The sequence below is a fragment of the Antechinus flavipes genome, chromosome X (assembly GCF_016432865.1).
Source record: "Antechinus flavipes isolate AdamAnt ecotype Samford, QLD, Australia chromosome X, AdamAnt_v2, whole genome shotgun sequence".
NCBI classification, from domain to species: Eukaryota; Metazoa; Chordata; class Mammalia; order Dasyuromorphia; family Dasyuridae; genus Antechinus; species Antechinus flavipes.
In genome coordinates, this window is record NC_067404.1 from 81,126,339 (window position 1) to 81,151,570 (window position 25,232).

General features: G+C 51.3%; 1 protein-coding gene and 1 long non-coding RNA gene across 2 annotated transcripts in view; one reads left to right on the top strand and one right to left on the bottom strand.

Annotated features, from left to right (window-relative positions):
* The window catches only part of LOC127542839 (uncharacterized), a 105,849-nt gene that overhangs the window by 18,506 nt on the left and 62,111 nt on the right, over positions 1 to 25,232 (bottom strand). Inside the window, exon 2 of the long non-coding RNA XR_007948820.1 lies at positions 5,772 to 5,825. This is a non-coding gene — a long non-coding RNA (uncharacterized LOC127542839). The remainder of the gene's footprint in view (positions 1 to 5,771; positions 5,826 to 25,232) is intronic.
* Positions 8,210 to 17,547, top strand: LOC127542838 (regulator of cell cycle RGCC-like). Its single transcript, XM_051968682.1, has 5 exons — positions 8,210 to 8,325; positions 15,337 to 15,501; positions 15,694 to 15,774; positions 16,401 to 16,463; positions 17,197 to 17,547. The coding sequence occupies exons 1-5, from the start codon at positions 8,298 to 8,300 to the stop codon at positions 17,202 to 17,204; spliced, it is 345 nt and encodes a 114-aa protein (XP_051824642.1). The 5' UTR covers positions 8,210 to 8,297; the 3' UTR covers positions 17,205 to 17,547.

Consider the following 25,232-nt stretch of genomic DNA (forward strand, 5'->3'; position numbering starts at 1 on the left):
TTTCATAAATTCACCGTAAGCACTTTCAGCCCTTTCCAGAAAGGACAGCCTCACTGTTTCCAGGATGGCCTCGGTCACTCCCTCCACTTTTGTCTGATTGGGAATCGGGACAACTTTAGACACAGGGGACGTGATACGTGAATCGGATTTCAGACCAAAGGCCCCTGCCATACAGAGGCCGGGTCTCCACGGTGCTTCCAATCAGCATCGAGACTTCCCCTAAAACCTGATTATTGAGTCAGAACCCAGATTCCCTGGCACAGGGGAAATTGATGACCGAAACGGAGCCAAAGCCTGGGGTGTTCCCATTTCCATCACGGAGGCTGGAAAGGAGGACGGTCTCTTGGCTCACTCCCAGGCCAACCTGAGGTGCAGCCCAAGCGAATCACACACTGGGAGAGTTGGGAGAGTGCCTGAGGGTCGTGGGATCTACCCCTTTTATTCTTGTAAGCCAAAGCCCTGGTATGGGTATGGCTCTTCATGGGCGGAGATGAACCTCTGCCCTTTGTGAGGGGCTGGCAGAACCGGTGAGAGTGGAGAACTCCTCTTGGGGCATTCGGCAAGCTGCAAGTCTTCTGCATCTTCAGGCAGGGAGTTCCTTCAGCTGCTCCCAGAAAGACGGAAGACTCCAACCCTACTGTAGGCTGCTGTCCAAAAAGACCAGCAAGTGGCAGCCTGTGCCCGGTGGCTACTTCTGTCCCCACTCTTAACACCAGGGCAAAGAAATACCTGAAGTAGCTTCCCACTCGGAGAAAACTGGCAGCTTGATGTGGCCTGGGACGCCGAGCAGAGACAGTGAAGGCCGGGGCTCCTGGACCTCTCCTCAACCCCACCCTGCCCCCTCCCAAGCAGGGCAGGGTTATTGCCACCAAGGAGGAGGAGGGCGGCACACGCCAAAGCACTTTGGGCGAGAGGGATACACTACTCAGCAGCAAAGTGAGGGCCAGGGAGGGGACGGGACTTCACTCATATTAGCAGCAGAGTGGGGGCTAGAAAACCCAGGTCTGCAACACTGAGAAGGAATGAAGAAATGGAGAGAAGGAGGAAGGGAGGGAAAAAGGAAGGGAGGAAGAAAGGAAAGAAGGAAGGGAGGGAAGGAGGCAGGAGGGAAGGAAGGGAGGGAGGGAGGAAGGAAGGAAGAAAGGAAGGAAGGAGAAAAAAGAAATCAAAGAAGGAAAGAAGGGACAGAGGGAGGGAGTAAAGGAGGAATGAAGGGAGGGAAGGAAGAAGGCACAGAGGAAGGGAGGGGAGAAAGGAAGGGAAGAAAAAAGTCAAAGTAGGGAAAAAGAAAAAAAGGGTGGCAAGAAGAAGGAAGAGAGGAAGTGGGGAGGGAGGAAAAAAATCAAAGTAGTGAGGGAGGAAGAAAGGGAGGAAGAAGGAGCGAAGGAGTAAGGGAAAGAAGGAGGGAAAGGAGAGAGGGAGGAAAAAAATTATAGGAAGGAAGGAAAAAGGGATGGAGAGAGGGAAGAAAGAAAGAAAGAGAGGGAGAGAGGGAGGAAGAAGGAAGGAAGGAAAGAAGGAAGAAGGAAGGAAGGAAAGAAGGAAGGAAGGAATGGAAGGAAAGAAGGAAAGAGGGAGGAAAGAAGAGAGGGAGGGGGAGGAAGGAATGGAGGGAGGGAATAAGGAAAGGAGGGAGAAAAGAAGATATCAAAAAAGGTAAGAAGGGACAGAGGAGGGAGGAAGGAAGGAAGGAAAGAAGGGGGGAGAAAGGAAGGAGAGTGAGGGAAGAGAGAGGGAGAGAGGAAATGAAAGGAGGGCAGGGAGAGAGGAAAAGAGGGAGGAATAAAGGAAAAGGAAGGAGAGAGGGAGAGGAAAGAAGGAAGAGAAAAAGAGATAGAGGGAGAAAAGGGAGGAAAAAAGGGAAGGAAAGAAGGGAAAGGAAGGAAGGGAGAAGGAATGGAGGAAGGGAAAAAGGAAGGGAGAGAGGGAGGAAGGGAGGAAAGACAGGATGAAGGGAAGGAAGGAGGGAGAAAGAGAGTGAGGGAAGGAAGAGGAGGGAGGAAGAAAGGAGGGAGGAAAGAAAGGAAAGAGGGAAGAAGTAAGAAAGGGAGAGGGAAAGAGGGAAGAAGGAAAAAGGGAGGGGAAGGAAGGAGTGAGGAAAGGAGGAAGGGAGAGAGAAAGAAAGGGAGGAGGGAAGAAAAGAGAAAAGGAAGGAGAAAGGAAGGAAGGAAAGAAGAAAAGGAGGAAGGAAGGAAGAAAGGAGGGAAGGAATGGAGGGAAGGAATAAAGAAGGGAGAGAAGGAGGAAAAAACCAAAGAAGGAGGAAGGGAAAAAGGATGGAGGGAAGGAAGAGAGAAAGAAAGGGAGGAAGAGAGGAAAGGAGGGAAGCAAAGAAGGGAGGAGGGAGGAAGGAAAGAAGGAAGGAATGGAAGGAAGAAAGGAAAGGAAAGAGGGAGGAAAGAAGGAAAGAGGGAGGAAGGAAGAGAGGGAGGGGAGGAAGGAATGGAGGGAGGGAATAAGGAAGGAAAGGAGAGAGGGAGAAAAAAAGAAATTGAAGAAGGAAGGGAAAAAAAGATGGAGGAGGGAGGAAGGGATGGAGGGAGGGAAGTCAGAATGTATTTATGGCTGATATTTATAAAACCCCGTAAGTGTTGCAAGGTACTTTTACCTGCATGGTCTCCTTGCAGAGACCGAACACTTCGGGGAGGTTTGGGGGAGGAGGGACTGACCGCAGCTCTGCTTTCCTAGTCTGGGATCTTGTCCTGGGGCTTGCTTAAAGTCACATAGCCCATCAAGTAAGTACCAGGGACAGGACTGAAACCCAGCTCCCTCCTGACCCTAGATGCAAAGGCCCTTTTCCCATCCCACCGTACCAGAGGACCCTGGCTTTTTCTGGGCTTGGCCTCCCTGTGGGGCTCTTCCTCCTTGCCCAGAGACCACACCTGTTGGGTAAGACCTGCCCACCCTGGGCAGCCAGGATTAGCAGGTCCTCCTTAGACCTCCAAGTCTCCAGCCCTTGCGAGGCAGCTTCTGGCTTCCAGCCACAGCTCCGTGCTCACGGGTTCGAGGGCAGGGGGGGCTGGATGCTAGCCGGGCAGGCTTTCTCCTAACTCTGGCCAGGGTGCTGCAGCCCCGTGCCGTGGGCTGCCCTCAGACAAGTCTCTCTCTATCTCTGGGGCTCAGTTTCCTCTTCTGTAAAGCAAGGGGCTGGCCTGGATGTCTTCTGAGGTCCCTTCCAGCTTCGCCCTCCAAAACGGAATGGGGCCTTTTACCCACTGCTGCCCCTATCTAACCTCAGCCTGGGACGCTAATGGCGAGCCCCCGAAGGAGACATTGGAGGCCCCGAACTTCACAAATGTTAGCCTTGGGTGGAAAGGGATCCTGAGTGCCAGTTGTGGCCATGTTGGCGTGCAACCAAGGTCAGCTGAAGGTGGCTGTTACTGCTGAAGTCCCCAAGGCAGTACGTAGGACAGAGGGAACTTGGGAGCCAAGGCGTGAAACAAGTTGGGATGTTGAGCTGGAACTCAGTAAATGACAGTAGGGAAGATGGAGGAAGGGCGGCACTAGATAGTCTGTGAGAGAAGGAAGGCCCAGCCAGGGTGATAATGGAGCCGTGGCCTTGGAGGGGCAATAAGCACCATGGGGCCAGTTACCCATCCTCCTGACCCTGGGAATGGGAGCAGTGGCCTGAGAACCAGGGGACAGGCTGGCAAAGAACGTAGCATGGTCTGGGAAGAGTGAGACGTCGTGGAGTGGAGAGGAATGGTGTTTGCACCCTGTTCCAGTGGCCCTGCTTGTTCTAACTCCCCTGCCTTCGGGTAACCAAACCTACTGATTGTGGGAGTAGGGAGGAGAGTGAGCCTCCCCCCTGCCAAGGCTTTCCCTATGATCATCCCAGCAAGCAGCAGGAAGGCTATAGTGCTGCCATCTTTCCTGACTCGATGAGAAGGCCCGATCCTGGGACACAGTGGCTTCTACCAATGTGCTTGTTCCTTTTCGCTTGGCCAATCAGCATGGACCCTTTGGGCAGGTACCTGGCTAATGGCTAAGTAATGGCTCTGGGAGGTCTTATTTCATAGACGCGGATCCCACTCCCTCACTGGAAGGGCCCTTGGAAAGCATCACCATCCCACCATCTCATTTTATGGATAGCCTGGGGCCTGGCAAGAAAAGACATTATTAAGCACCTACTGTACATGTTTTCAAAAGGACAGTCTCTGTCCCCCAGAGAGCTGCCGTCATTCAAGTTAGGGCAGAAGGGGAGTGAGGTACAACATGTCAACATGATATGAGGTAGGGGCCAGCAAGGGTCAACGAGAGAGCCCCAGAGACCTTTGAAGGGGGAGAGGAGTTAGCTGGAGCACACAGAGCAGCGAGCCAGGTCTCCCACTCCCTGTCCTCTCCCCCAACCCCAGCTGCCAGTCTGACCAGGCGGATGGCCTGCTTCATGCCTCAGGGCCTCTCCCCCTGCCCAGTGAGCCCCGTTTTCTGAATCCACAAGGCAGCCAGTAAGGGCTCCTCCACCACTGAGGAATCAGTGATAGGGTGCCCGTAGTTCCCACTGTCTGAGCCCAGCCTGGTCACGCAAGGTGGGCAGCTCTAGAGACTGAACCGGCTGCCTTCCACTTACTGCCACAGAGTCACCTGATGAGCCAGCCACAGAAGGCCACCAAGTCCAAATGAGGACACCAAGATCACCTAGTAAACGGCCAAGCCAGAATTTGAACCCAACACCTCTGACTTCAAATCTACTGTTCTTTTGGAAATTCAGGAATGAATGGAGACGAGCCAGCAGGCAAGTGCCAAGGACAGCCAGCTGAGAGTAGCAGCCAGCCACGAGAGCCTCTTCCCTGAAAGAACCAGAGCCCCGGCCCCCCAGATTAGAAGAAGTTTTTAGGGCGCAAGTACTGCCGCTGCTGGGGCCCAACTGTACCCATCGGAGAGCACCAGAGCAGTTTGGGACCCGGCTGGGGGCTTTAGCTCTATTTCATCTCATCACTATGATCAAATCCTTCCTTGCACAAGACATCTGCAAGTGGGCGGCCAGGAAGCAAAAGCTGGGGGAGGCAATTTCAGGGAAATAGGAACTTCAGGAAAAGAGGAAGTTTCCATCAGACCTCGGCTGCCTTGTCACCCTGGAAGATCCCTCTGTCCCCACCCCCAGCCCCTCTCTTCCCATGGGTGCTCAAGTGACTCCTGGGGTCCAAGCAGCCATCCTTCAGTCCTCTCGGACCCTCCTTCAGAATCTCTGGCCTTCTCCACGCCCCTGCTTTTCAGCTCCCTTTTATGAGTCATCTCCCCCCATCAGAATGAGCCCTTTGAGGGTGGGGATCGGCTCACGATCTGTTTGCACTTATATTTCTAGGGCTTAGTATGAGGCAGCGCTGGGCATGTACCAGTCCCAGTCCTCACATGACTAAGTTTGAACTTTCCTCTAACACAGCTAGCGAGTGTGGGATCCTGAACATGTCAAACAACTTCTTTAAGTCTCAGTTTCCCCTTCTGTAAAATGGGGATAGTCAGAGCACTTAGCTCCCAGAGTTGCCATCAGGGCCAAAGGGACTGATATGTGACACATCCTTGGCATCTTTACCATGTTCTAGAGTGGTGAGCTATGGTGACCCCATCAAAGGGAAATCAAGTCAGCAGGTCCCTCTAGCCTCTCATGCTGTCCTCCATTCCATTTTAGCAATATAATAGCTGAGGGGAAAGGCAGGGGAGATCATCTTAGAAAACAAGGCCTTTAATTCCCTTTTCCAAAAACCTCCCCTGCCACCCCCTATAGTTGAGGAAGTAGCTCAAGAAAAAGACATCGCCGTTGGCTTTCTTACCTGCTTTTTTCTGTTTCCTGGCCCTCTGTCTATAGTACTGGGCGATTCTGGCCTCTGTGGGAGAAGGAAACACCAAAAGAATTAAGTGAGTCTCCTCCCACACGGCCATGTGGTATCTGTGCTGTCCAGGCCCGAGAGTTGGGCCGGATCAGACAAGGAGCTTGGGTCCTTCCAAAGGAAGGCCATACAAGCAGCAGGAAACTGGGAGCCAAGCCCAGCATCTGTCTACAGCCCCTGGGACAGCAAAGGCCAATGGGAAGTATGGTGACTACTCTTCATGGTGATGACAGTGTTGGGGGGCTCCAAAGGAAGGCACAATTCCCTTGGACCAAGTAAGAGGGAAGGTCTATACTGGGCAGGCCGGGCAAGTCATTTGACCTCTCTGGGGTCAGTTTCCTCACTTTTAACACGGACACAATAATAGCAGCGGCTTTCCAGGGTTGTTTGGAAAACCCAACCCAGTAACACGACAGAAAGTGCACCATAAGAGCGAGCGGCTATCATCGTCATCATCACCATCACCATCCTTATCATTCCCCATTGCTCCTTGAGCAAAGGAATAATAGGCTGGAGCAAAGTAGACTGGCAAAGCCCTCTAGACTAGACTGAAGGGTGCTGGGACTCAGGGCAGATCTCAGTAAATGGCAGCAGAGGCCAAGCCCAGAAAAAAAAGGGGGGCGAGGAGAGAAAAAGGAGAGGCAGAAGTCTTGCTCTAGGGGCCAGATGCTCCCTTTACAGTGAGGGTCAGGAAAAGCCTGAGAAGGAATGGGTAACAGTCCTTGGAGGTCTTGCGTCCTGACTCAGCCTCCATCAGTTGAGGAAGGCAATACAAGGATGACTGGAAGTGTTCTATAGAAAAGGCAATGGATGCTCAGAGAGGAGACGTATACCCGCAGAGACCCGCAACTACTACATAGCAGAGGCAAGCCTCAAACTCAGGTCCTCTGATATCGGAGTCACCTGTCTTTGGCTTAAAGGCTGGGACTGGCTCTTGGATTTGGGGATTTTGGGGGGGAGTTAATTTTATTTATTTATTTAATATTGATTTAATTTTATTTTCTCAATCGTACTTTATTTTTGCAAATATATGTAAAGATAGTTGTCAACATTCGTTTTTGTAAAACTTTGTGTTCCAAATTTTTCTTTCCCTTATCTTTTCCCCTCCCCAAGAGAGCAATCTGATATAGGTTAAATATGTACAATTATTTTAAACTTTCATTTGTCGTGTTGTACAAGAAAAATCAGACCAAAAAGAAGGGGGAAAAAAACGCAAGAAAGAAGGGAAAAAAAACACAAGAAAGAAACAAAAAAACAAGCCAACAACAATAAAAAAGTGAAAATACTCTGCTGTGATCCACATTCAATCTCCATAGTTCTCCCTCTGGACAGGGATGCCATTTTCCATCCGATTTGGGGGCTTTCCATGGCACCCACTATTGCTCATTCCTCCCTCTCAGGCGCACGTGTTTTGCCTCCCTCATTAGAATGTACACTCCTTGAGGTCTCAGATTGGCGTCTTTTGGGCCCTTCCCCCAACTTCCTGCTCAGTAGGAACTTATGGAACCAATAGGTCAATGCTCTGAGCCTGGACCTAAATTCAAGGCTCGCGAGACCTTAGTGGCCAATATGTCTGAATTTGTCGCGATCGAGAACCAAAGGGCGGCAATGAGCCGAGGATTAAGAACTCGATGGCGGAAGGGGGTTCTCGATTCTTGCCGGGGCGGACGTCCCCCATTTTGATGAGGAGGCTAGAAAGTCTGCCATCCATCGGGCATATGCACCCACTTCCACGGCCTTCCACTCTGGTCTTATTTTGAAGGGGGGAAAGCGTCGGGTACTTCCAGGGAGGGAGGGCTTGTGGGTCAGCACCACCGAACTTGGGGAAGGCCAGAAGGGATGACCAAGATGAAGAAACGAGGGTGGGGAAGGGGTGCAGAAGTCTTGCGACCACATTGGCCCACTTGCTCTAGCCATAAGGTGGGAACCACAAAGACCCGGCATCTTCCACAAACTCCTGCTTGGTTTGTTTTTGTGGGCCATTAATAGGATCTCAAGGTGTCAGCCCAACCCGGCCCGGCCCACGGCAAGACTTGTACCTTGGAAACCTTCATTTTCCCTTTTTTGGTCCTCCAGCTTCTCAACTCGGCTACTTTCAACCTGATTCTCTGGGTCTCACTTCCTGCCCAACGAGGAGGAGGATGAGCCACGCGACATCTAGGGGACTTAGCACGTTCCATAATCCGGGCACCCCGGGCTAGTCTGGGGGTGGGGTGGGGGAGCTAGGGAAGACTGTGGCCTGTCGCCCCCAGACCGCGAGGAGGAGAAGGGGAACGCCGTGCCGCTCTGACCGCACGTTCGGGCGCGCGAGCGGGCGGAGAGCGCCTTCAGAATCGGCGTCTGATTGGCTGGCGGGAAGCGGGGGCGTGGCCTCGGCCTTTAATTTGTGGCGCTCGCTCCGCTGTCCCAGCGACCGATTTTGGAACGCGCGTGTTCTGGCCGCCTTCCCGGGCCGCACCTCCATCCCCCATGGCTTCGCAAGGCGTGGACCCGAAAGGTTAGTGCGGCGGGATGGCCCTGGGAAGGGGACTGCCGAGGCCCTGGCTCCCGCCCCCGGCCCCCGGCTCCCGGATCCCAGCCCTGGGTCCCCGGCCCTCGGATCCTAGATCCCAGCTCCCGCCCCCGGCTCCCGGCCCCCCGGTTCCCAGCCCTCAGCCCCAGACCCCCGACGTCTGGCTTCCGGATCGCATATCCCGGCCCCCACCCCCTGGCCCTTGGCCCCCTTTCTGCACTGGGAAGGGCAAGCAGTCAGTAGCGCCTAGGCAGGGAGGGGTTTTCCCCCCAAGTTCAGTCATCCCCCTGCCTCCTCCTGACAAAGGCAGCTAAGTAAAGGCTCCGCCATTTTCGGGAGCCCGCATAAAGGGAGCCTTTAGGGGTAGCGGGGAGCCTAGGGGTGGAAAGAGGAGAGAGGGGGAGGGAACCCCAAGCACAGGAACGGGGAATGTTGGGGTAGAAAGCCTCTTTCCCGGATCCCGGAGTGCAACGCTCCCGTTTGGGAGAGGAGGAGTAGGGGGCGGTGGGACGGTTTGTAAGGAAGAGAGCGTCGATTTGGACCCGTCTTCTCGGTCCCAAACTCTGGCCTCCTTCCACAGAGAGATGCCGCGAAAATGCTGCCCGATGTGGAGTCCGAAGGGCCGAGCGCCTCTCCGGGGGGAGCGGGTGCTTTACGGCAGACCCACTCGGGACCTGAGGGTCCCAGTCTGTCGGAAAACCACAGGGAGGGCTCTTGGGCTCCACATAGCCCATCGAGCAAGCAACAAGCATTTATCAAACACCTACTATTCGCCTTTGGGCGATAGGAGGGATTCGGAAAAGGCAGAAGTGAGGAAACAGATCGAGGGTTCTGCTGGTAGCAGTGTGTGATTAGGGAGAGGAAAGCTGGGGGGGTGGGCTCAAATGCAGAAGGGTGGAAAGGCTTGCTTGCTGAAGCTGGAAAGGGCAACTGGGAGTCAGTTCAAGAAGGCCTTAAATGCCAGTTGATTCTAGAGTAGTAGGGAGTCACTGAGGTTTACGGAGCCGGACACTGACCTGTTCGATCCATACTTGAGCAAAAGTCATTTCAGGGTCTAAGTGAGGCTGGATTAGGAGAGGGAAGAGACAGGAAGCAAGCAGAAGAGATGAGGGCCCCGGCCTGGAGCAGCCACCCAGTGAGGAGAGGGATTGGGGGGGGGGGGCGACCTTGCCCAGACTCTGCTACTGATTAGGGCCAGGAAGTGGGCTGCAGAGTGAGGGGCTCAGGGGATGACTGAGAAGCCTGGGGGATGGAAGGCCAGCAGGGCTCTCAGCAGAGAGAGGCAGCTTTGTGGGAGCTGGGCCACTCTGGGACGGAGCTAGCAGGTTGGGATGCTGCTGCTCATTTTGCAGATGAGGAGACCGACTCCAAGAGATAAAGTGACCTCCTCTGTCAGTGGGTGGGTAATAAATGTCAGAGCTGAGGGTGCTGGCCAGAAAGCCAGAGAGTCCAGAGGATCTGGGAAAGTCATTGAACTTCTCAGCACCTCGGGCAACTCCCAGAGCTGCAAGATGGGTGGAAATCTGCACCGGGGGAGGGAGCTAGCTCCCGGGGAGGTCTCCATGTGGATGAACTGGCCCACAGGGAGCCCCAGGCCCCTCAGAGGGCTTCAGGTTGCTGCGCCCTGCTGACTCTCCTTCCCGGCACACCTCATGCCATCTACCGGGCTGCGTTCCACCCCCTAGGGAGGAGCTCAAAATTTTCTTCCCGGGTCCCAGTTTTCAGAATAGTCAAAAGATGTCCTTTCTCTGGGGTTAAAAATGAAACAAACCGCACTAAATATTCTGGACCCACAAAGCCTGCCTTCGTTGCCTCCAACTCCATTACTCAGCTTAGTTTTTTGGTTTGTTTTGCTATCTCAGAGGCCAGGTTTATATTTGTTCTTTTGTACCTGGAGGCACAATGCCTCAGTGGATAGTGCCAGACTTGGAGGCGGGATAGACCTGAGTTCCAGTTCCATTTCAGACACCTAACAGCTGTCTGCTTCAGTTTCCTCATCTGTAAAATGGGGATGATAATAGCAAATTCCCAGGCTTCTTCTGAAGTTCAAATGAATTGATACTTATAAAGTGCTTAGCACAGGGCCTGGCACATAGCAGGTTTTTAAAAGCCACTTGTTTTCCCCATTTTCTTTCCCTTTGCTTGTTTGTTTAAGAGCTGCTCTTCCTGGGGAGGGAGAGGGGCTTTTATTAGAAAGCAGTTGCTTTCCCCGAAGTCTTTTGCCCCGAGGTGGCAGGTTAGCCTTGGCAGTAGGACCCTCATTGGCGGGTGAGCCCAGAGCCAAGCCGGGAGAGTTACTTCTTGGGGTGTTAGAACAGGAAGACGAGTGATTTGTCATTAAGAGAGAGCTGTCAAGCCCTGAGCTGGGGGAGGGGAGTAAAGGAAGATCTGGGGCTGAGGGAACCCCTGAGCTGGACCTCGAAGGGGGAGTAGGAAGTTGCTGAGGAAGGGGAAGAGGAGGAAGGATGGGGGCCCCAAGGAGTATGGTGGGGGCAGGAGGTGGAGGCCAGCCTGGCTAGAATGGAAACTGCCTGGGGAGGAAGGATGGGAGATAAGGTTGGCTACGGGGAGGGTGGGGCCGTATCAGGCAAGGCAGGCTGAGGAGTTGGGAACAGGTGCCCACCCAAAGGTGCTATTGGAGGCCTACTCTGAAAGCCGAGGCTGCCACCATGAAAGTGGGTTGGAGGGGAAGTCCATGTGGAAGAAGGGGCTGGTGGGGGGATGGATTGGAGGCTGCCACCATGAAAGTGTGTTGGAGGGGAAGTCCATGTGGAAGGAGGGACTGGAGGGGGATGGTTCTGAGGGAACAGAGCTAGGCTGGGACCTTTGGAGCTAATGGCTCCCTGGACTAGCCTAGACCATCGGGATGGGAAGGATGGGACTGTGTAAGAGCCATGAAAAAGGAGAAAGGGACAAGACTTCCTAACGGCTGGGCTAAGTTGATTTGCCACTTTAGTGCCTGGGAAAATGGGGTTCCACTGAGCTGGAGCTGGAGCCAGGAAAGGGGGAGCCAGTTTGGGGAAGGAGTGCTAATGGCTTCATTTGGGGGCAAGTGGAATTGGAGATGCTGGGGGAGAATCCAGGGTGTAGAGATGCTGCCCATGGAGACGGCCAGGGTGTGTGGGAGAGATCAGACCGGCAATAAACATGTATTAAGCGCCCTCTTCATGCTTGGTATAAAAAAGGTAAAGATAGTCCCCACCCCACAGACGCTCACGGTCCAGTGGGGGAGAAAAGAAGCAGCTAGATACAGGATAAATAGGAGATGAGCAACTGAGGAAGGGCCAGGTATGGAGAGCGTTTGGTGAAGGCTTCATGTGAAAGGCCAGCTTTTAGTCAGGACTCAAAAGAAGTCAGGGAGGTCAGTAGTTAGAGCGCAGGAGGGAAGAAGGTGGTTCAAAGAGTAGGAGATGCTCTAGAAGTTGGGATTTAGAGAGGGGAGAGGGCAGGGCCACACACAACCAATGCTAAGGCAGTGTGGCTTAGCAGATATAACATTAGAATTGGAGTCAGGGATCTCAACTTGGACTGAAGGATCCTGTACAAGTCACTTTACCTCTATCTGCCTCAGTTTCCTCAACTATAGAATACGGGTTAATACCTATCTCCCAGGGTTGTCTCAAAGATCAAATGAGATATTTGTAAAGGGCTAGTTTAGTGCCTGGCATGTAGTAAGTGCTTAATAAATGCTTGTTCCCTCTTTCTTCCATATACATTTTTCAAGCTGCCTCTGGTGACTCATTTTCCCTTTGAAATCTGGCCTTGGTAGTGGTGTTGGGGGTGGGAGTAGGGACAATAAAGCAGAGGGGAGGGACAAGCAAGCACCTGACTCAAGAAAGTGCCGGTTTTTGCCTGAGAATCAGGAGAGCTGGGCTGAAATCCTTAAGTACTTCTCTGGGTAACAGGAGACCGGACTGGATCGGACAAGCCCTTCCAGCTCTGCCCCCAGTTCCCCCCCCCAACACGCACATTACGCAGAGTCCCCAGAGGAACCAGGTCAGAGGGGACTGCTCAACCTAAAGAGCCGTCATTTAGAGGAAAGGGAACTGCTACTAGTTGTGCATCTTGTTAAAAATCTCTGCTCCTGCCCCTGCCCCTGACTCTTTCCTTGCCCCTGACTCTGTCTCTGTCCCCCTGCCCCTGCCTTTCATTGGCCAGCCTTGCCAAGAGCAGATCGCTTTAGGGTGCTCCTATGTGGGTGCCAGCAGTAGAGGGCCTTCCTTGGCGCTCCCTCTCTTGCTCAAATCTTAAAATCACCATTTCTGAAGGGGAGTAGGTTGTAATGGGTGTCTCCAGAAGCCCCCCCACCAAGCTTCTTGACCTTAGTGATTGTGAAGGAGTCTTTATACCTTCTCTATAAGGGGGGGGCAGTGTTTTGACTGTTGACTGATGGAACAAGAAGATCGTAATATCTGAACCCTGAGCTACAGATTCCGCTCTGCCGCTGACTGGTTTGGTGGCCTTTGGGCCAAGGTAAAGTTAAGGAGAGTCACACGGCCTTGTCTGGGGTCCATCCAGGGCTAAGCGTGCTAAATTCCCTTGAGTCCTGGCACTTCCAACTTAGCCAGCCAGGGAGGCAACTTGAAGGGAGCGGCTGAGAGCCCTCTGTGGGCCCAGCAGCTGAGGGTGGGGGCCTGCCATTTGGGGGTGAATCCAGAATAACAAAAGCAGATGCACTGGAGGCCCCAAAAAATGGGTCCACCCCAGCAGCATGGAGGGAGGGCTTCATTCAGTCTGGTTTGGTGCCTTCCTGCAGGACCCACCCGCTTGTGCTCATCTCTTAGCATTAGTGCCACACTTCAGAAAGCCACAAAGGAAGTGAACATACAAGATGGAGAACCCTATTCCATGGGAGACTCAGGCCCACAACAGGAGGCCATCCAGAGATGAGGGTGGAGGGAGGTCTTCCCACTGTGCATCCCAGTGATTTGTGCACTGCTTTATTGCAAGCCCTGGCTCACGGGGCTCCCATCGTTTCCACTCCCCTGCTGTGGACAGAGGGGCCAGCCTTCCAAAGAGTGCAGTGATCCTCTAGCCAGGGAGGTTGGAGAAAGATCCACTGGGACACCGATGGGAAGCAGGGTCTTTTCTCCTTTTTTGTGCCCCTCCGGCAGCCTGGCGAGGAAGCCGGGAGACCCCTGCTCATGATCAGGTTGGGAAATGCATATAAAGTGATTCTGAGACTCACTAAGGAAACCAAGTCTACTGAGATAGTTATTGAAAGTATTAAAAACTCAAGTTTTCAGCCCCTTGTTTGTGCCCCGGGTCCCTCAGGAAGCCGGGAGACCCCTGCTCACGATCAGGTTGGGAAATGCATATAAAGTGATTCTGAGACTCACTAAGGAAACCAAGTCTACTGAGATAGTTATTGAAATTATTAAAAACTCAAGTTTTCAGCCCCTTGTTTGTGCCCCGGGTCCCTCAGGAAGCCAGGAGACCCCTGCTCACGATCAGGTTGAGAAATGGATATAAAGTGATATTGAGACTTACTAAAGAAACCAAGTCTACTAAGCTAGTTATTAAAAAATATTAAAATTTGAATTTCATTGAGTTATTTTGAATTTATTTTTGATAAATTTGATCAAATTAAATTTGAATTTGAATTAAGATTGAAAATAGCAAAAAATATTTAAAACACAAGTTTTCAGAGCCCAGGTTATTTATAAAAAGCCAGATCTAATGGAATCCTCTAGCGCATTTAAGTGTTACAGGTGTGACGCACACACACACACAAATTGGACACAGAAAAAAAGTAGGAAGAGAATGAATGGCTAACTAAGCTTCCCAAGGCAGGGCAGAGAGACAGGAGCTGAAAAATTATTGATACCTTCTACACTAAAATCAATTTCAGTAAGTGGTTATTAGAGTTCAGTTGCTTAGACTCCTGGTCGATGTTCATTTTTTAATAAAATCAGCCCCTGTGGGCCAGTGGATCCATAATCTTAACGTGGAAGTTCCCGCCAATGATGCACCCAAGCCCACTGCTCATCCTTGAGTGCCTCTCAGCCGTGGCCTCCCCTAAATTGCCCGGGGCTGGGTAACGGGCTACCCGGTAGACAGGGAAGGAAGGGGTCCTAACCTCTTGATATTATGTGGCCAGAATACCCATGGCCACTGCAGGCTGCCCCTCCATTGGCCCTTGCTCTCGTTAGCTGAGCGGCCCATCTTTGGGTTTGTTTGGAGTTGAGATCGAGCCTATCTGTTCTCGCCGTGGCACCGTATGGGGACCCCATTGGTTGTTAGGTGGGGATCTCACACAGCCAACGGCTAAGCGAACGTTTCCGTACGGCTTACGTCCCAACTGCCTTTTCTGTCACTATGACTGCAGACGCTAAAAGAAGAGATTCGCTCCCTCTCGCCCCAAATCCTAGTTTGTCCATGAAGGTTTCTTCCTTTGATTAGAGCCTGGTTCAAGTGCCGTCTCACTTGCTCTTGGTAGCACCCCGCAACTGTTAGTGATCGGCTCCTCCTCGGAGGCCTTTGCGTATGTGTGACCTCCCCCTCCCCTCCATAATCATAATACCAGAAGCTTGCCTTCCTATGTTCTAGATAATGTTCTAGAGGTGCCATCACCACAACCCTGAGAGGTAGTACTGTTATTCCCGTGTCTGGGGCCGAGGGACATTAAGGGTCGCTTGGCTAGTTAAGTATATGGGGGGAGATCCGTATCCCCATCTTCCCGACTCCAGACCAGGCCAATCATTTAGCTTGGCTAAAGTGGAAGCTCCTGAAGGGCAGGAACCGTTTTACCTTTGCCGTCATCTTCCCCGGTGCCTGGCACATGGGAGGCACTCGGAAACACTTCGTCAGTTCCCGCATAGCCCCCGCTGGAGTCTGGGGTTTGGGAAGATCATGGGTAGCCATAGGAGTCAAAGGGCACAGGCTAAAGAAATGGCCTTTCTAGGCTCAGCTGACTCCCACTGCCCCCGGAAGCACTGCAGGGGACAGGTTGGCCTCCGTGGCTAACTGTGGCCCTTGGCCCCTCTGCTGTCTCAGGGCTGGGAGACGACGAGCTGCGCTGCCTCCTCAGAGAGCTAGATGAAGTGATTGACGACTTTGATAACGGCAGCAGCTGTCAGTATGAGGAACATCTGGAAGAGCTCAAGCAGAAGAACAGCCTTGGCCCCGGCGTCTATGACAGCGGCATCGACGAAGCCGAGAGTAAGTCCTGTACCTTTCTCGTGAGTGGGTGCCACGGGGGGTATATCCCCTTCTGTGGAGCTCACTACCTGTCACTACCCCACGACAGGGATGGCACTGCTCAGGGAGCAGCCCATCCCTCCCCGCCCCCAGCCTGCCATAGGGCCCCGCTTCACCCGGGAGCATCACTGACTGAGCAGACTCTCCCTCCAGGTACCAACCCGTCTCCAGGGAGCAGCTTAAACACCAGTGAGGAAAACATTCACGTGCCAGCAACTTCTACCATTCCCAGAGGTAAGAATCACAGAACACTGTTGGGGGCGGGATGGGGGGAGCATATAGAAGGTAAAATCGATTTACAAGGAAATGAGGATGGTGGGCTCTGAGGAATTGGCCCAGAACACCCTGGAGACCGTTTCCTGAAGAGGAGGTTCGGTATCCTTAGCAAGCCCCAGGAAGGGGATTATGAGTCAAGCAGCAAATCGTGGGGCAGAGCTAACTATGTTCTTCCACCTCAGGCACTGAGTGCAGATGTGCTCATGGGAGACCCCCCCCCACCTAGAACTGGAGGGACCGAGAAGAGGGCTTCCCTGAAGCAAAGGGTGGCAGAAAGGATTTGGGTCAGTCAGATGTAGACAAGGAGGTCCTGCCCACTCACTGAGGGGCCCCTGGAGTGTTGGAGATGGCTCCAAACTGCTGGACATTGTGGTGTGAGAAGCCAGGCTCTTTGGGGGGGCTCCCATTGGGCTCTGGGAGACATTTCTGATCAAGACAAAAGCCGAGACACCTTTCCCCCTCTAAGTTAGAGCCCTAATGCAGAAATCTCCCAAGATCCTACCCTTTTAGACATTCTCAGAGCCCCTTCTCCTGAACCATGGTCCAGGAGCCAGTGCTCAATCCCACTATTCTTTCTTGGGCAGCTAAGCTTGGAGACACAAAGGACCTGGAAGATTACATCGCTGACCTCGACAAAGAGCTGGAGGGTAAGTCCATTCTCCGACATGATCCTTGCAATTTGAGGAACACGGGGCGGCTCCGGCCCTTGGCTGAATTTGCCAATGATTTAGAAAGAGGATTTTGGTATAAACGTGGAGTCTAATGGACTTGTGGCCACATCTCTCCACTTGCACCACAACTACCTCGCACTTGGACCACTGCCAGAGCTCCCTAATCAATCTGCCCAAATCCAGCCTCAACCGCTCTGCCCAAATCTAGCCTCTCCCTGCTTTAATCCAGCTTCTATATGGCCACCGGAGGACTTTCCCCACAGTGTGGCCCTAACCTTGACACTTCTCTGTTCAGAAAGCTCAGAGGCAAAGTGGGATAAAGCTGGAGGCTTCCCGTGTGGTACGCCTCATGTTGGGTCTCGGGCCTTCCCGATTCTCTTTTGCAGATGATCTCTCATTCAGCTGGAAGAGAAGAACTGGTGACCTTTCCTACTCTTAAATAAGACTTGGTTCTGAAACTAGATATTTCTTAAGAACCATTTCTTTGGGGTAGGGGAGCCGGTGTGCAGAACCCAAACATTCAGCATCCTGGGTGTGTCCAAGTTCACACCTTTCCCACCACACAAACACCAATCCTTCCAGCCGTGGGTTTTCTTGCATCCGACAGAAGGTTCCTTTATGGCATCGCAGCAGAGTTGACTTGGGTCTTGGAGTCAGCTGATTCAGGACTTCGGAGGCTGAGCCCCCTCTCTTATTTTTCCTCCTTTAGAGATGTAAGAAGCAGCCTTTGGAAAAGGTCCTCGAGACGGATTGCTGTAGATATGCCTGCCTGCATACACCCACCGTGTTCGTTTTCTTCGCGGCCTTCCTCAGAATACCAGAGGGCGAAACCTCAGGGCCGGCGCAAGGGACTTTTCCAGAGAATGAATGAGACCACTGACTGGGAATTGCCGACGTAACCATCCCAGCACCCAGTGCTCAGTTATGTTATCCAGTAATGCTGCTGTGTCCATAGTTTGCTAGCTGCTATTCTAGCCCAAGTTGTATTCTTTTTTTTATTTTTTTTTATTGTTGTTTTCTTTTTTCTGGTTATACATGTACATTAAATTTTTCATACGCATTTCTTTGTGTTGGGAGAGAAAAATCAGATTAAAAGGGAAAAACCACAAGAGAAGAAAAATGGAAGGAAAAAAAGAAAAAAAAGGTGACCATAGCACGTGTTGATTTACATTCAGTCTCCATAGTTCTTTCTCTGGATATAGATGGCGTTTTCTATCCAATGTTTATCGGGATTGCCTTGGATTGTTGAACCGTCGAGAGGAACCAGGTCTTTCATAGTTGATGATCACACACTCTTGCTATCACTGTCTACAGTGTATTCCCGGTTCTACTTGTTTTGCTCAGCATCAGTTCGTGCAAATCTTTCCAGATCATTCTAAAATCCACTTGTTCATTATTTTTATAGAACAAAAATATTCTTTTGCTTTCGTTCACCATCGCTCATTCCGCCATTCCCCAATCGATGGGCATCTGCACCTTTTCCAATTCTTTACCACTCCAAAAAGAGCTGTTACAAACATTTTTGCACATGTGGGTGCCTTTTCCTCTTTTAGGATTTCCTTGGGATACAGACCCAGTAGTGGCACTGTTGGATTACGGGATATGCACAGTTTTATGGCCTTTTGGACATAGTTCCAGATTGTTCACCGGAATGCTTGGATCATTTCACAACTCCACCGACAATGTATCGGTGTCCCAGTTTTCCCACATCCCCTCCCACATTTATCAATATCTTTTCCTGTTATCTCAGTCAATCTGGGAGGTGGGGGGTGATACCTCAGTTGTTTCAATTTACACTTCTCTAATCGATAGTGATTTAGAGCATTTTTCATATGTTTATAGATGTCTTTTAATTTCACCATCTGAAAATTGTCCATTCATATCCTCTGAGAGGGGTATTCTTTTTTCCAGTCACATTAAGGCCGTGTCCATGCTATTGGAGCCAGTTTGGCTAGTCCAGAGCTCACCTTCTTAAACTTTTTCCACTTGTGACCCCTTTGTGCTCAAAAATTTTTCTGCGATTCCAGCTCGAATCTGAGCTGAGGTGCTCCTGGCAGCATATTCATTGGCATCGCATGGCATGAGGACGGGCACAGTGCCAAGTGCCCGTTGTGTATTCAGAACCAAGGCTACGGTAAAGTCCCATGATGCACCATGGTCAAGGGCTTCCAGAAACACCTCAGATTCATTCTGAGTTTGAGTATGAATTCATTTTTGGTCATTAAGTTCAAAAACTTTTTACTGTTGACAAATTTTTCATGACCCCCTCATCCAGGTACATGACCCTGTATGGAGTAGCAACCCACAGTTTAAGAAGCTTTGGTCTAGGGACAGGTAGGTGGTATAGCGGCTAGACCACCAGCCCTGAAATAGGGAGGACCTGAGTTCAAATGTGACCTCAGACACTTAACACTTCCTGGCTGTGTGACCCTGGGCAAGTCACTTAATCCAAACTGCCTCAGCCAATAAATAAATAAATAAATGAAGCTTTGGTCTACAGGACAGCACATCCTTGCCAAGAAACTGAATAACCTCGGTCACATTTGCCATCTGTGTTGCTCCTTTGGAACTTGTTAAAATCCATCTAAGCATTTTCATTGGGGGAGGGGGGAGAGCAGGAGTCTGCACCCAGGGTTTCATCAAAGCTTGGGGCTCCCAAATCTAGAAATTGTCTCAGATGGTGAAAATCCATAATTTACCGCATCTCCAAGTCTTTGAGAGTTGTCCAGGGCACTGAAAGATGATGACTAATCCAGGATCCCACAGTTACTCTGTGCCTGGAGACAGGATCTGAAGCCAGATCCTCCCTGTCCCGCATCCCCTACACTGCAGGGCTAGCTTCAACTAGACCAGGAACGGATCCAATAACTTTGTAGCGCTCTTCTACGGTCGCCTTCTCAGCTGCACCCTAAGGGATGATTGGCCAATCGATCCGGTTGACCTCTGGCTGATCTGAGTAGCTCTCTTAGAGAATTTGAATGCTCACTTGCTTGCCACGGGAAGGATCATTTCCCTGCACCCTTGTGGAAATGCTGTGTGAGTGCCAGTCTCCCACCCGTGAGCCCAAACTGTCTCTTCTTATTATTTCACTTCTGAAAGGGTTTGAGTCCACTGACGTGGGCCTTCATCCCCTTCAATTTATTTATTATTATATATCATATTCTGTATAATATATAAATATAATATATATTATAGGATTTATTAACAGGGCTTCTGGAGCTACTCTAGCTGAAAAGTTCCTTCCCTCTATAGCTGAACTGGGCCTTTTGCCAAGAACCCTCCCCGTCAGGGACGGAGCCTGGCTTTGAAGGTTCGGAGATGTTTCCGGAGCCCTGGAGACCTGGGAGCAGCCCCCTGACAGAATTAGGCAACAGAGAAGGACTTTGCTAAGTAAGGTGCTTCACTGCAGTTTGGAAAGCTTTGGGCCTTGGGAGTGCTCTGGGTCCAAGCCTGTTTAGAAATTGGAGCAAGTGAACATGAGAAGCCCTCCCTCTCCCACCCCCACTTTATTTCCCCAGCCCATGGCCTAAGGTTGACTCAGAGGCTCCTGGGGTTCTGTGATGGGGGAGCAGGAAAGTTTGAGGGAGATAAGGGAAACAGGCCCCTAGGAGAGGGCTCACAGCCACAACCCATGCTGGGGGCAGGGAACAGCGTGCACGGATAAGCCACGGTGAGCCTGGATGATCTGGCCGTGGAGAAATGGGTGCAGACCCGATGTCCCTGAGCCGGGAGCGGCCCTTAATGGCCCTTTCCTAAAAATCAGCCTTATGGATACTTCTGTCTCTTAGCCATCTCTGACCCTCAGGCACAGGGGTAAATAATGTATAATGGCGGTCAATATTATATACAGGTTATTATTTTAGCATGTGGACTATATATGAACCAAATAAATGTGGCCATGAAGAATGAGCCCCGTTACCTTCACTTGACAAGAAACCTTGGGGATGGAGTCCAAGGCTTTAGTGCCCAGGGCCTCTAAAGACGCCCCTCCCCACGTGGACTTTCTCCCCCTCTCCTCACTCCCAGCCATGACGAAAAGCACATCCGGAACTCAGCTCCTTCTGACAATCAGTACCCAGAATTGCCGTGTTCCCTCAAAAGCCGAAAGGGAACAGCTGCCATATTGATACCCATTTGTTTGCCTCAGCAAACAAAAAAGAAAGAAAGAAAGAAAGAAACTCCAACTTGGGAAGGAGAGCCTCTAATCTAATCCCATTCATTGGAGAAAGGCAGGAGCCTTCCTGAAGGTCACCCAGTTCAGAGCCCAGCTGTAACCCCCCTTCCCCTCCCAGGCTGCCCCATGTTTACATAACACCCAGAGCAGAGAAAGTTCCGGGCCAAATAGGTTTGTTTTCCTTTTTCAAAGGCTCAGTGGTGGGTACCTTTTTTTTTTTAATCTCTGAGAAGTGGATTCTGGGCCCTTTTAAAAAATACTGATTTTCTAAGTGTCCCTAACTCAATAATTAGCACTGTTCGGTTTCTCCCCCAGCATTCCCCATTCCTTTTCTATTAAGGATGATTTGGTGAAAGTCATTTGGTGAACATTAAAAACTATCTTTGCGTGGATTTGGAAAAGTAAAATATTATTTGAAAATCAACTCATAAAAATTGTAAAAGTCAGTCAGTCAGTGATTAAAAAGCGCTACTACATTCCAGCCACCGTGCTGAGCCTTGGGACACAAATGGCAAAAGACAGACCCTCCGAGAGCCCACAGTTACGTGGGGCAGCGACACGCAGACCGCTGTGGGCCAACAAGTCATTCTTTGTCAGGGAAGAAAATCGGCAGGGGGAAAGGAAGTGAGTCACAGGACTCATCTCCAAATCTTTCTGTATTTTCATCGTCGGCCACATCTGAGAGGAGAAGGGGCCCCTCCTTGTTGCCAAAGCAAACCGCCTTCATTTCATTTGACCCGATTGAAGGCTCTGACTAACAGGCACCTGGTCCAGCTCCTGCTTAAATGGCAACTACTTCCAAGTGGCCGTCTGGCCTTTGTCACTTTCCCAGGAGCCCCTTCTGTTTGAGGGTAGCTCCCCAGTAGTTCAGAACTTCTCTCCAACACAGGGTCTAAATCTGTCTCTTGGTACCCCCCCCCAATTGCTCCCAGCTCTGCCCTTGGGGCCAAGTAGGAGACCTGCCAGTCCTTTCTTGGCCATTTTCCCAAATATTATACTTGAAATCTAGGTTCTCCCTGTTCCCCACCAGCCCCAACCTTCCCTTCTCTGGACTAAACATCTCCCAGGTCCTCCAGCTGATCCTCATGTGCCTTGGTCATTTGATCCTTCACTTGCTTGGCCACCACTCTCTACTTTCTCAGGATCCTTCTTCCATTGTGGCCCCCAGCATGGAACCCGATCGCCAAAGCCCTCAGTGTAGCTGCCCTAGCAGAGCCGCCAATCTCGGCCACTTCGTGCCACGTCACAGACTGTGGGCCATACTTCCGTCTTCCAAGGCACTGGCCCCCCCGTTCCGGCAGGGACCCCCATGGAGGACCAGTTGTGAAACCAGTCATTGAACCAGCAGATGAAAACTGCTCTCTCCTCTCCCTAGTTTTGCTCCCAGCTTTATAAATGTCACCAGGAGTTTTTGCCACCCAAATCAGACCAGAATCACCTCAGTCAGAATTTTCCCTGTCTCTAAATAGAAATCAAATCCCCACCTTTGGCCTGTAGAGGATCTGACACTCATGAGGAGAAGTGACTTGGCCACAGTCCCACGGGCAGCGCAGCAGCAGGCAGGGGGCTTCCTGGGCCTCCTTTCTTTGCCCTCCATTCTAGCTGGCCTGCTGATCTCATCGGTTCAGAATTCAGCTTTCATAGTCCTAACTCGTCTTCCAACCTCCTACCAGGCCTGCGGTTCTAGGAGTTCAGCTCGAATCTCCGGCCCAGCCTTCAGCCCTGCGTCTCCGGCTGCTTAATGGACACCTCCAGCTGGATGTCCCGTGGACGTTTAAGCTAACGTCCCAAATGTCCCTTGCCTTCCCATCCCTGGCAAGGATGCCGCCAGACCCACAGGCCCCAGGTTCCCAAGCTCTACGTTATCTGCCACTCCTCGTGCTCTAGGGCTCCAGATCCAACCTGGCCCCACAGTCTGTACAATCTCTCATCCACACACCTTCTGTGCCCTGACACTGGCATTGCCCTGGAGCTCTGCTGCCCAGTGCCCTCAGCTCCTGCCCCGGACTGTAGCCATTGTCTGCTGGAGGGTGTGCTGGCTGCAAATCAGCCCCAATCCAGTCTATCCTCCACTTAGCTGTCAAACTGATCTTCCTAAAACTCAGATCTGACCATCTCTCTGTCTCTCTGTCTCTCCCTCTCTCTATCTCTGACTCTTCCCCCCCCCCCCATCTCGTTCCGGCTCTATATGTGTGTCTGTGTCTGTCTCTGTGTATCTATGTCTTTCTATCCTTCAGTCTGTCTCTCTGTCTCTCTCTGACCCTCTCTTTCTTTCTCTCACTCCGCTTTCCCTCTCTCTCTCTCTCTCTCTCTCTCTCTCTCTCTCTCTCTCTGTCTCCCTCTCTCTCTCTGTCTCTCTGTCTCTCTCTCTCTGTTTCTCTCTCTCTGTCTCTGTCTCTCTGTTTCTCTCTCTCTTCTTCTCTCTCTCTCTCCCTTCTTTCTCTCTCTCTGTCTCTCTCTATTTTTTTCTCTCTCTGTCTCTCTCTCTCTGTTTCTCTCTCTCTCTCTCTCTCTCTCTCTGTTTCTCTCTCTGTCTCTCTGTCTGTCTCTCTCTCTCTGTTTCTCTCTCTGTGTCTCTGTCTCTCTCTCTGTTTCTCTCTCTTTTTCTCTCTCTCTCTTCTTCTTCTCTCTCTCTCTCCCCTCTTTCTCTCTCTCTGTCTCTCTCTGTGTCTCTCTCTGTCTCTCTATTTCTCTCTCTCTCTGTCTCTCTCTTTCTCTTTCTCTCTCTCTCTGTCTCTCTGTCTCTCTGTCTCTTTCTCTCTGTTTCTCTGTGTTTCTCTCTCTCTGTCTCTGTCTCTCTCTCTGTTTCTCTCTTTTTCTCTCTCTCTCTTCTTCTTCTCTCTCTCTCCCCTCTTTCTCTCTCTCTGTCTCTCTCTGTGTCTCTCTGTCTCTCTCTCTATTTTTCTCTCTCTCTGTCTCTCTCTCTCTCTGTCTCTCTCTTTCTCTGTCTCTCTCTCTCTGTCTCTTTCTCTCTGTTTCTCTGTGTTTCTCTCTCTGTCTCTGTCTCTCTCTCTGTTTCTCTCTTTTTCTCTCTCTCTTCTTCTTCTCTCTCTCTCTCCTCTCTCTCTCTCTCTCTCTCTCTCTCTCTCACTCTCTCTCTATTTTTCTCTCTGTCTCTCTCTTTCTCTGTGTCTCTCTCTGTTTCTCTCTCTGTTTCTCTCTCTCTCTCTGTCTCTCTCTATTTCTCTGTCTCTCTCTCTCTCTCTCATACACACGCATACCCAATACACATATATACACATGCAACACACACACCCCTCATTTAGTGAATTCCAGTCCACTCCCTATCACCTCCAGGAGCAGATACAAATGCTCTGTTTGCTATTCAAGGCCCATCATGTCCTCCCCTCCTCCCTTTCCAATCTTTTTACACCTTGCTTCCCAATATCCTCTTTGATCCAGGGATTTGTCTACTGGCTGTTCCTCATACAACCAGTCTCTCAGCTCTGAATTTTCACTGCCTGTCTCCGGTACCCAGGATGCTCTCCCCCTGCTCGTCTCTGCCTCCTGACTTCTTTCGGATCGAGAAGCATCTCGGGTCCCTCTTAGCGCTAGGATCTTTCCCCGAGATGGTCGATTTATTCCACAACTTCATATATAACAGTGCTGTCTCCCTTCTTGGATGGTAAGCTCCTTAAGGACTGGGACTGGTTTCACCCTTCTTTGGATCCCCAGTGTTTGGCGTAGTGCCTGGCACATAGTAGGAGTATAAGAAATGCTCAGTGACTTGAGCCACTCCTCAGGGACTGGCCATTGCTTCCCAAGAACAGTTCCAGCCGGCCCCCGCCATCTGGGGCTATCCGACCCATGCACACTTATCTCACGCCCACAGGCACACACTGGCATTGGACACTCCAGCTGGGCTGGCTTCCTTTCCATTTCCCAGAGCCACTCTCTTTTCGGCCTTTGTGTGCACCGTGCCCTATGCTTACCTCCCACTTTTTGCCTGTTGAAATCTTTCCAGATCCCTCATATTGGTCTCATCCTTCCCCTTCATTGTTTGCCTGAGACTTAGCTTTTCCACCCCCGAAAGCCCTTCTGGAATGGGTTCCTGGGCGCTATCCCCAGACCCCTCCTGCCTCCTCTGTTCAGCCTCCAGGGAGCTCTGTTGACCCGATCCCCAGCTTTACCACAGCCCTGTAGACCACCTGCAAACTGCCCCCAATCTTGGGTAAAGTGTTAGACCCTTTTGGATAGTCCTGCCTGGCTGTCTGGTTTCCCAGTGGATTGCCCAGCCTGCCCAGCTATGGCCAAACCAATTATGGACCGGGAACAGAAGTGAATATCACTTAGCCACCAGGCTTAATCCCTCATAAACCCGAACAATGATCTCGGGACTTTGTCGTGATTGTAAGCATTGACATCTTTAGAACGCCAGCTCTCCATGTGCACATTTGAGCCGGGGCCAGGGGAGGGTATCTTATATAATCTCATCCCTATTTTAGAAACAAGGAAACTGAGTCTCAGAGAAGTGAAGTCCCTTGCACATGGCCATGGAGCTACTCAGGCAGGGTCCAAGGCAGGGTTGGAACTCAGCTAGGGATCTCCAGAATCCCATAGAACTTTCTCCA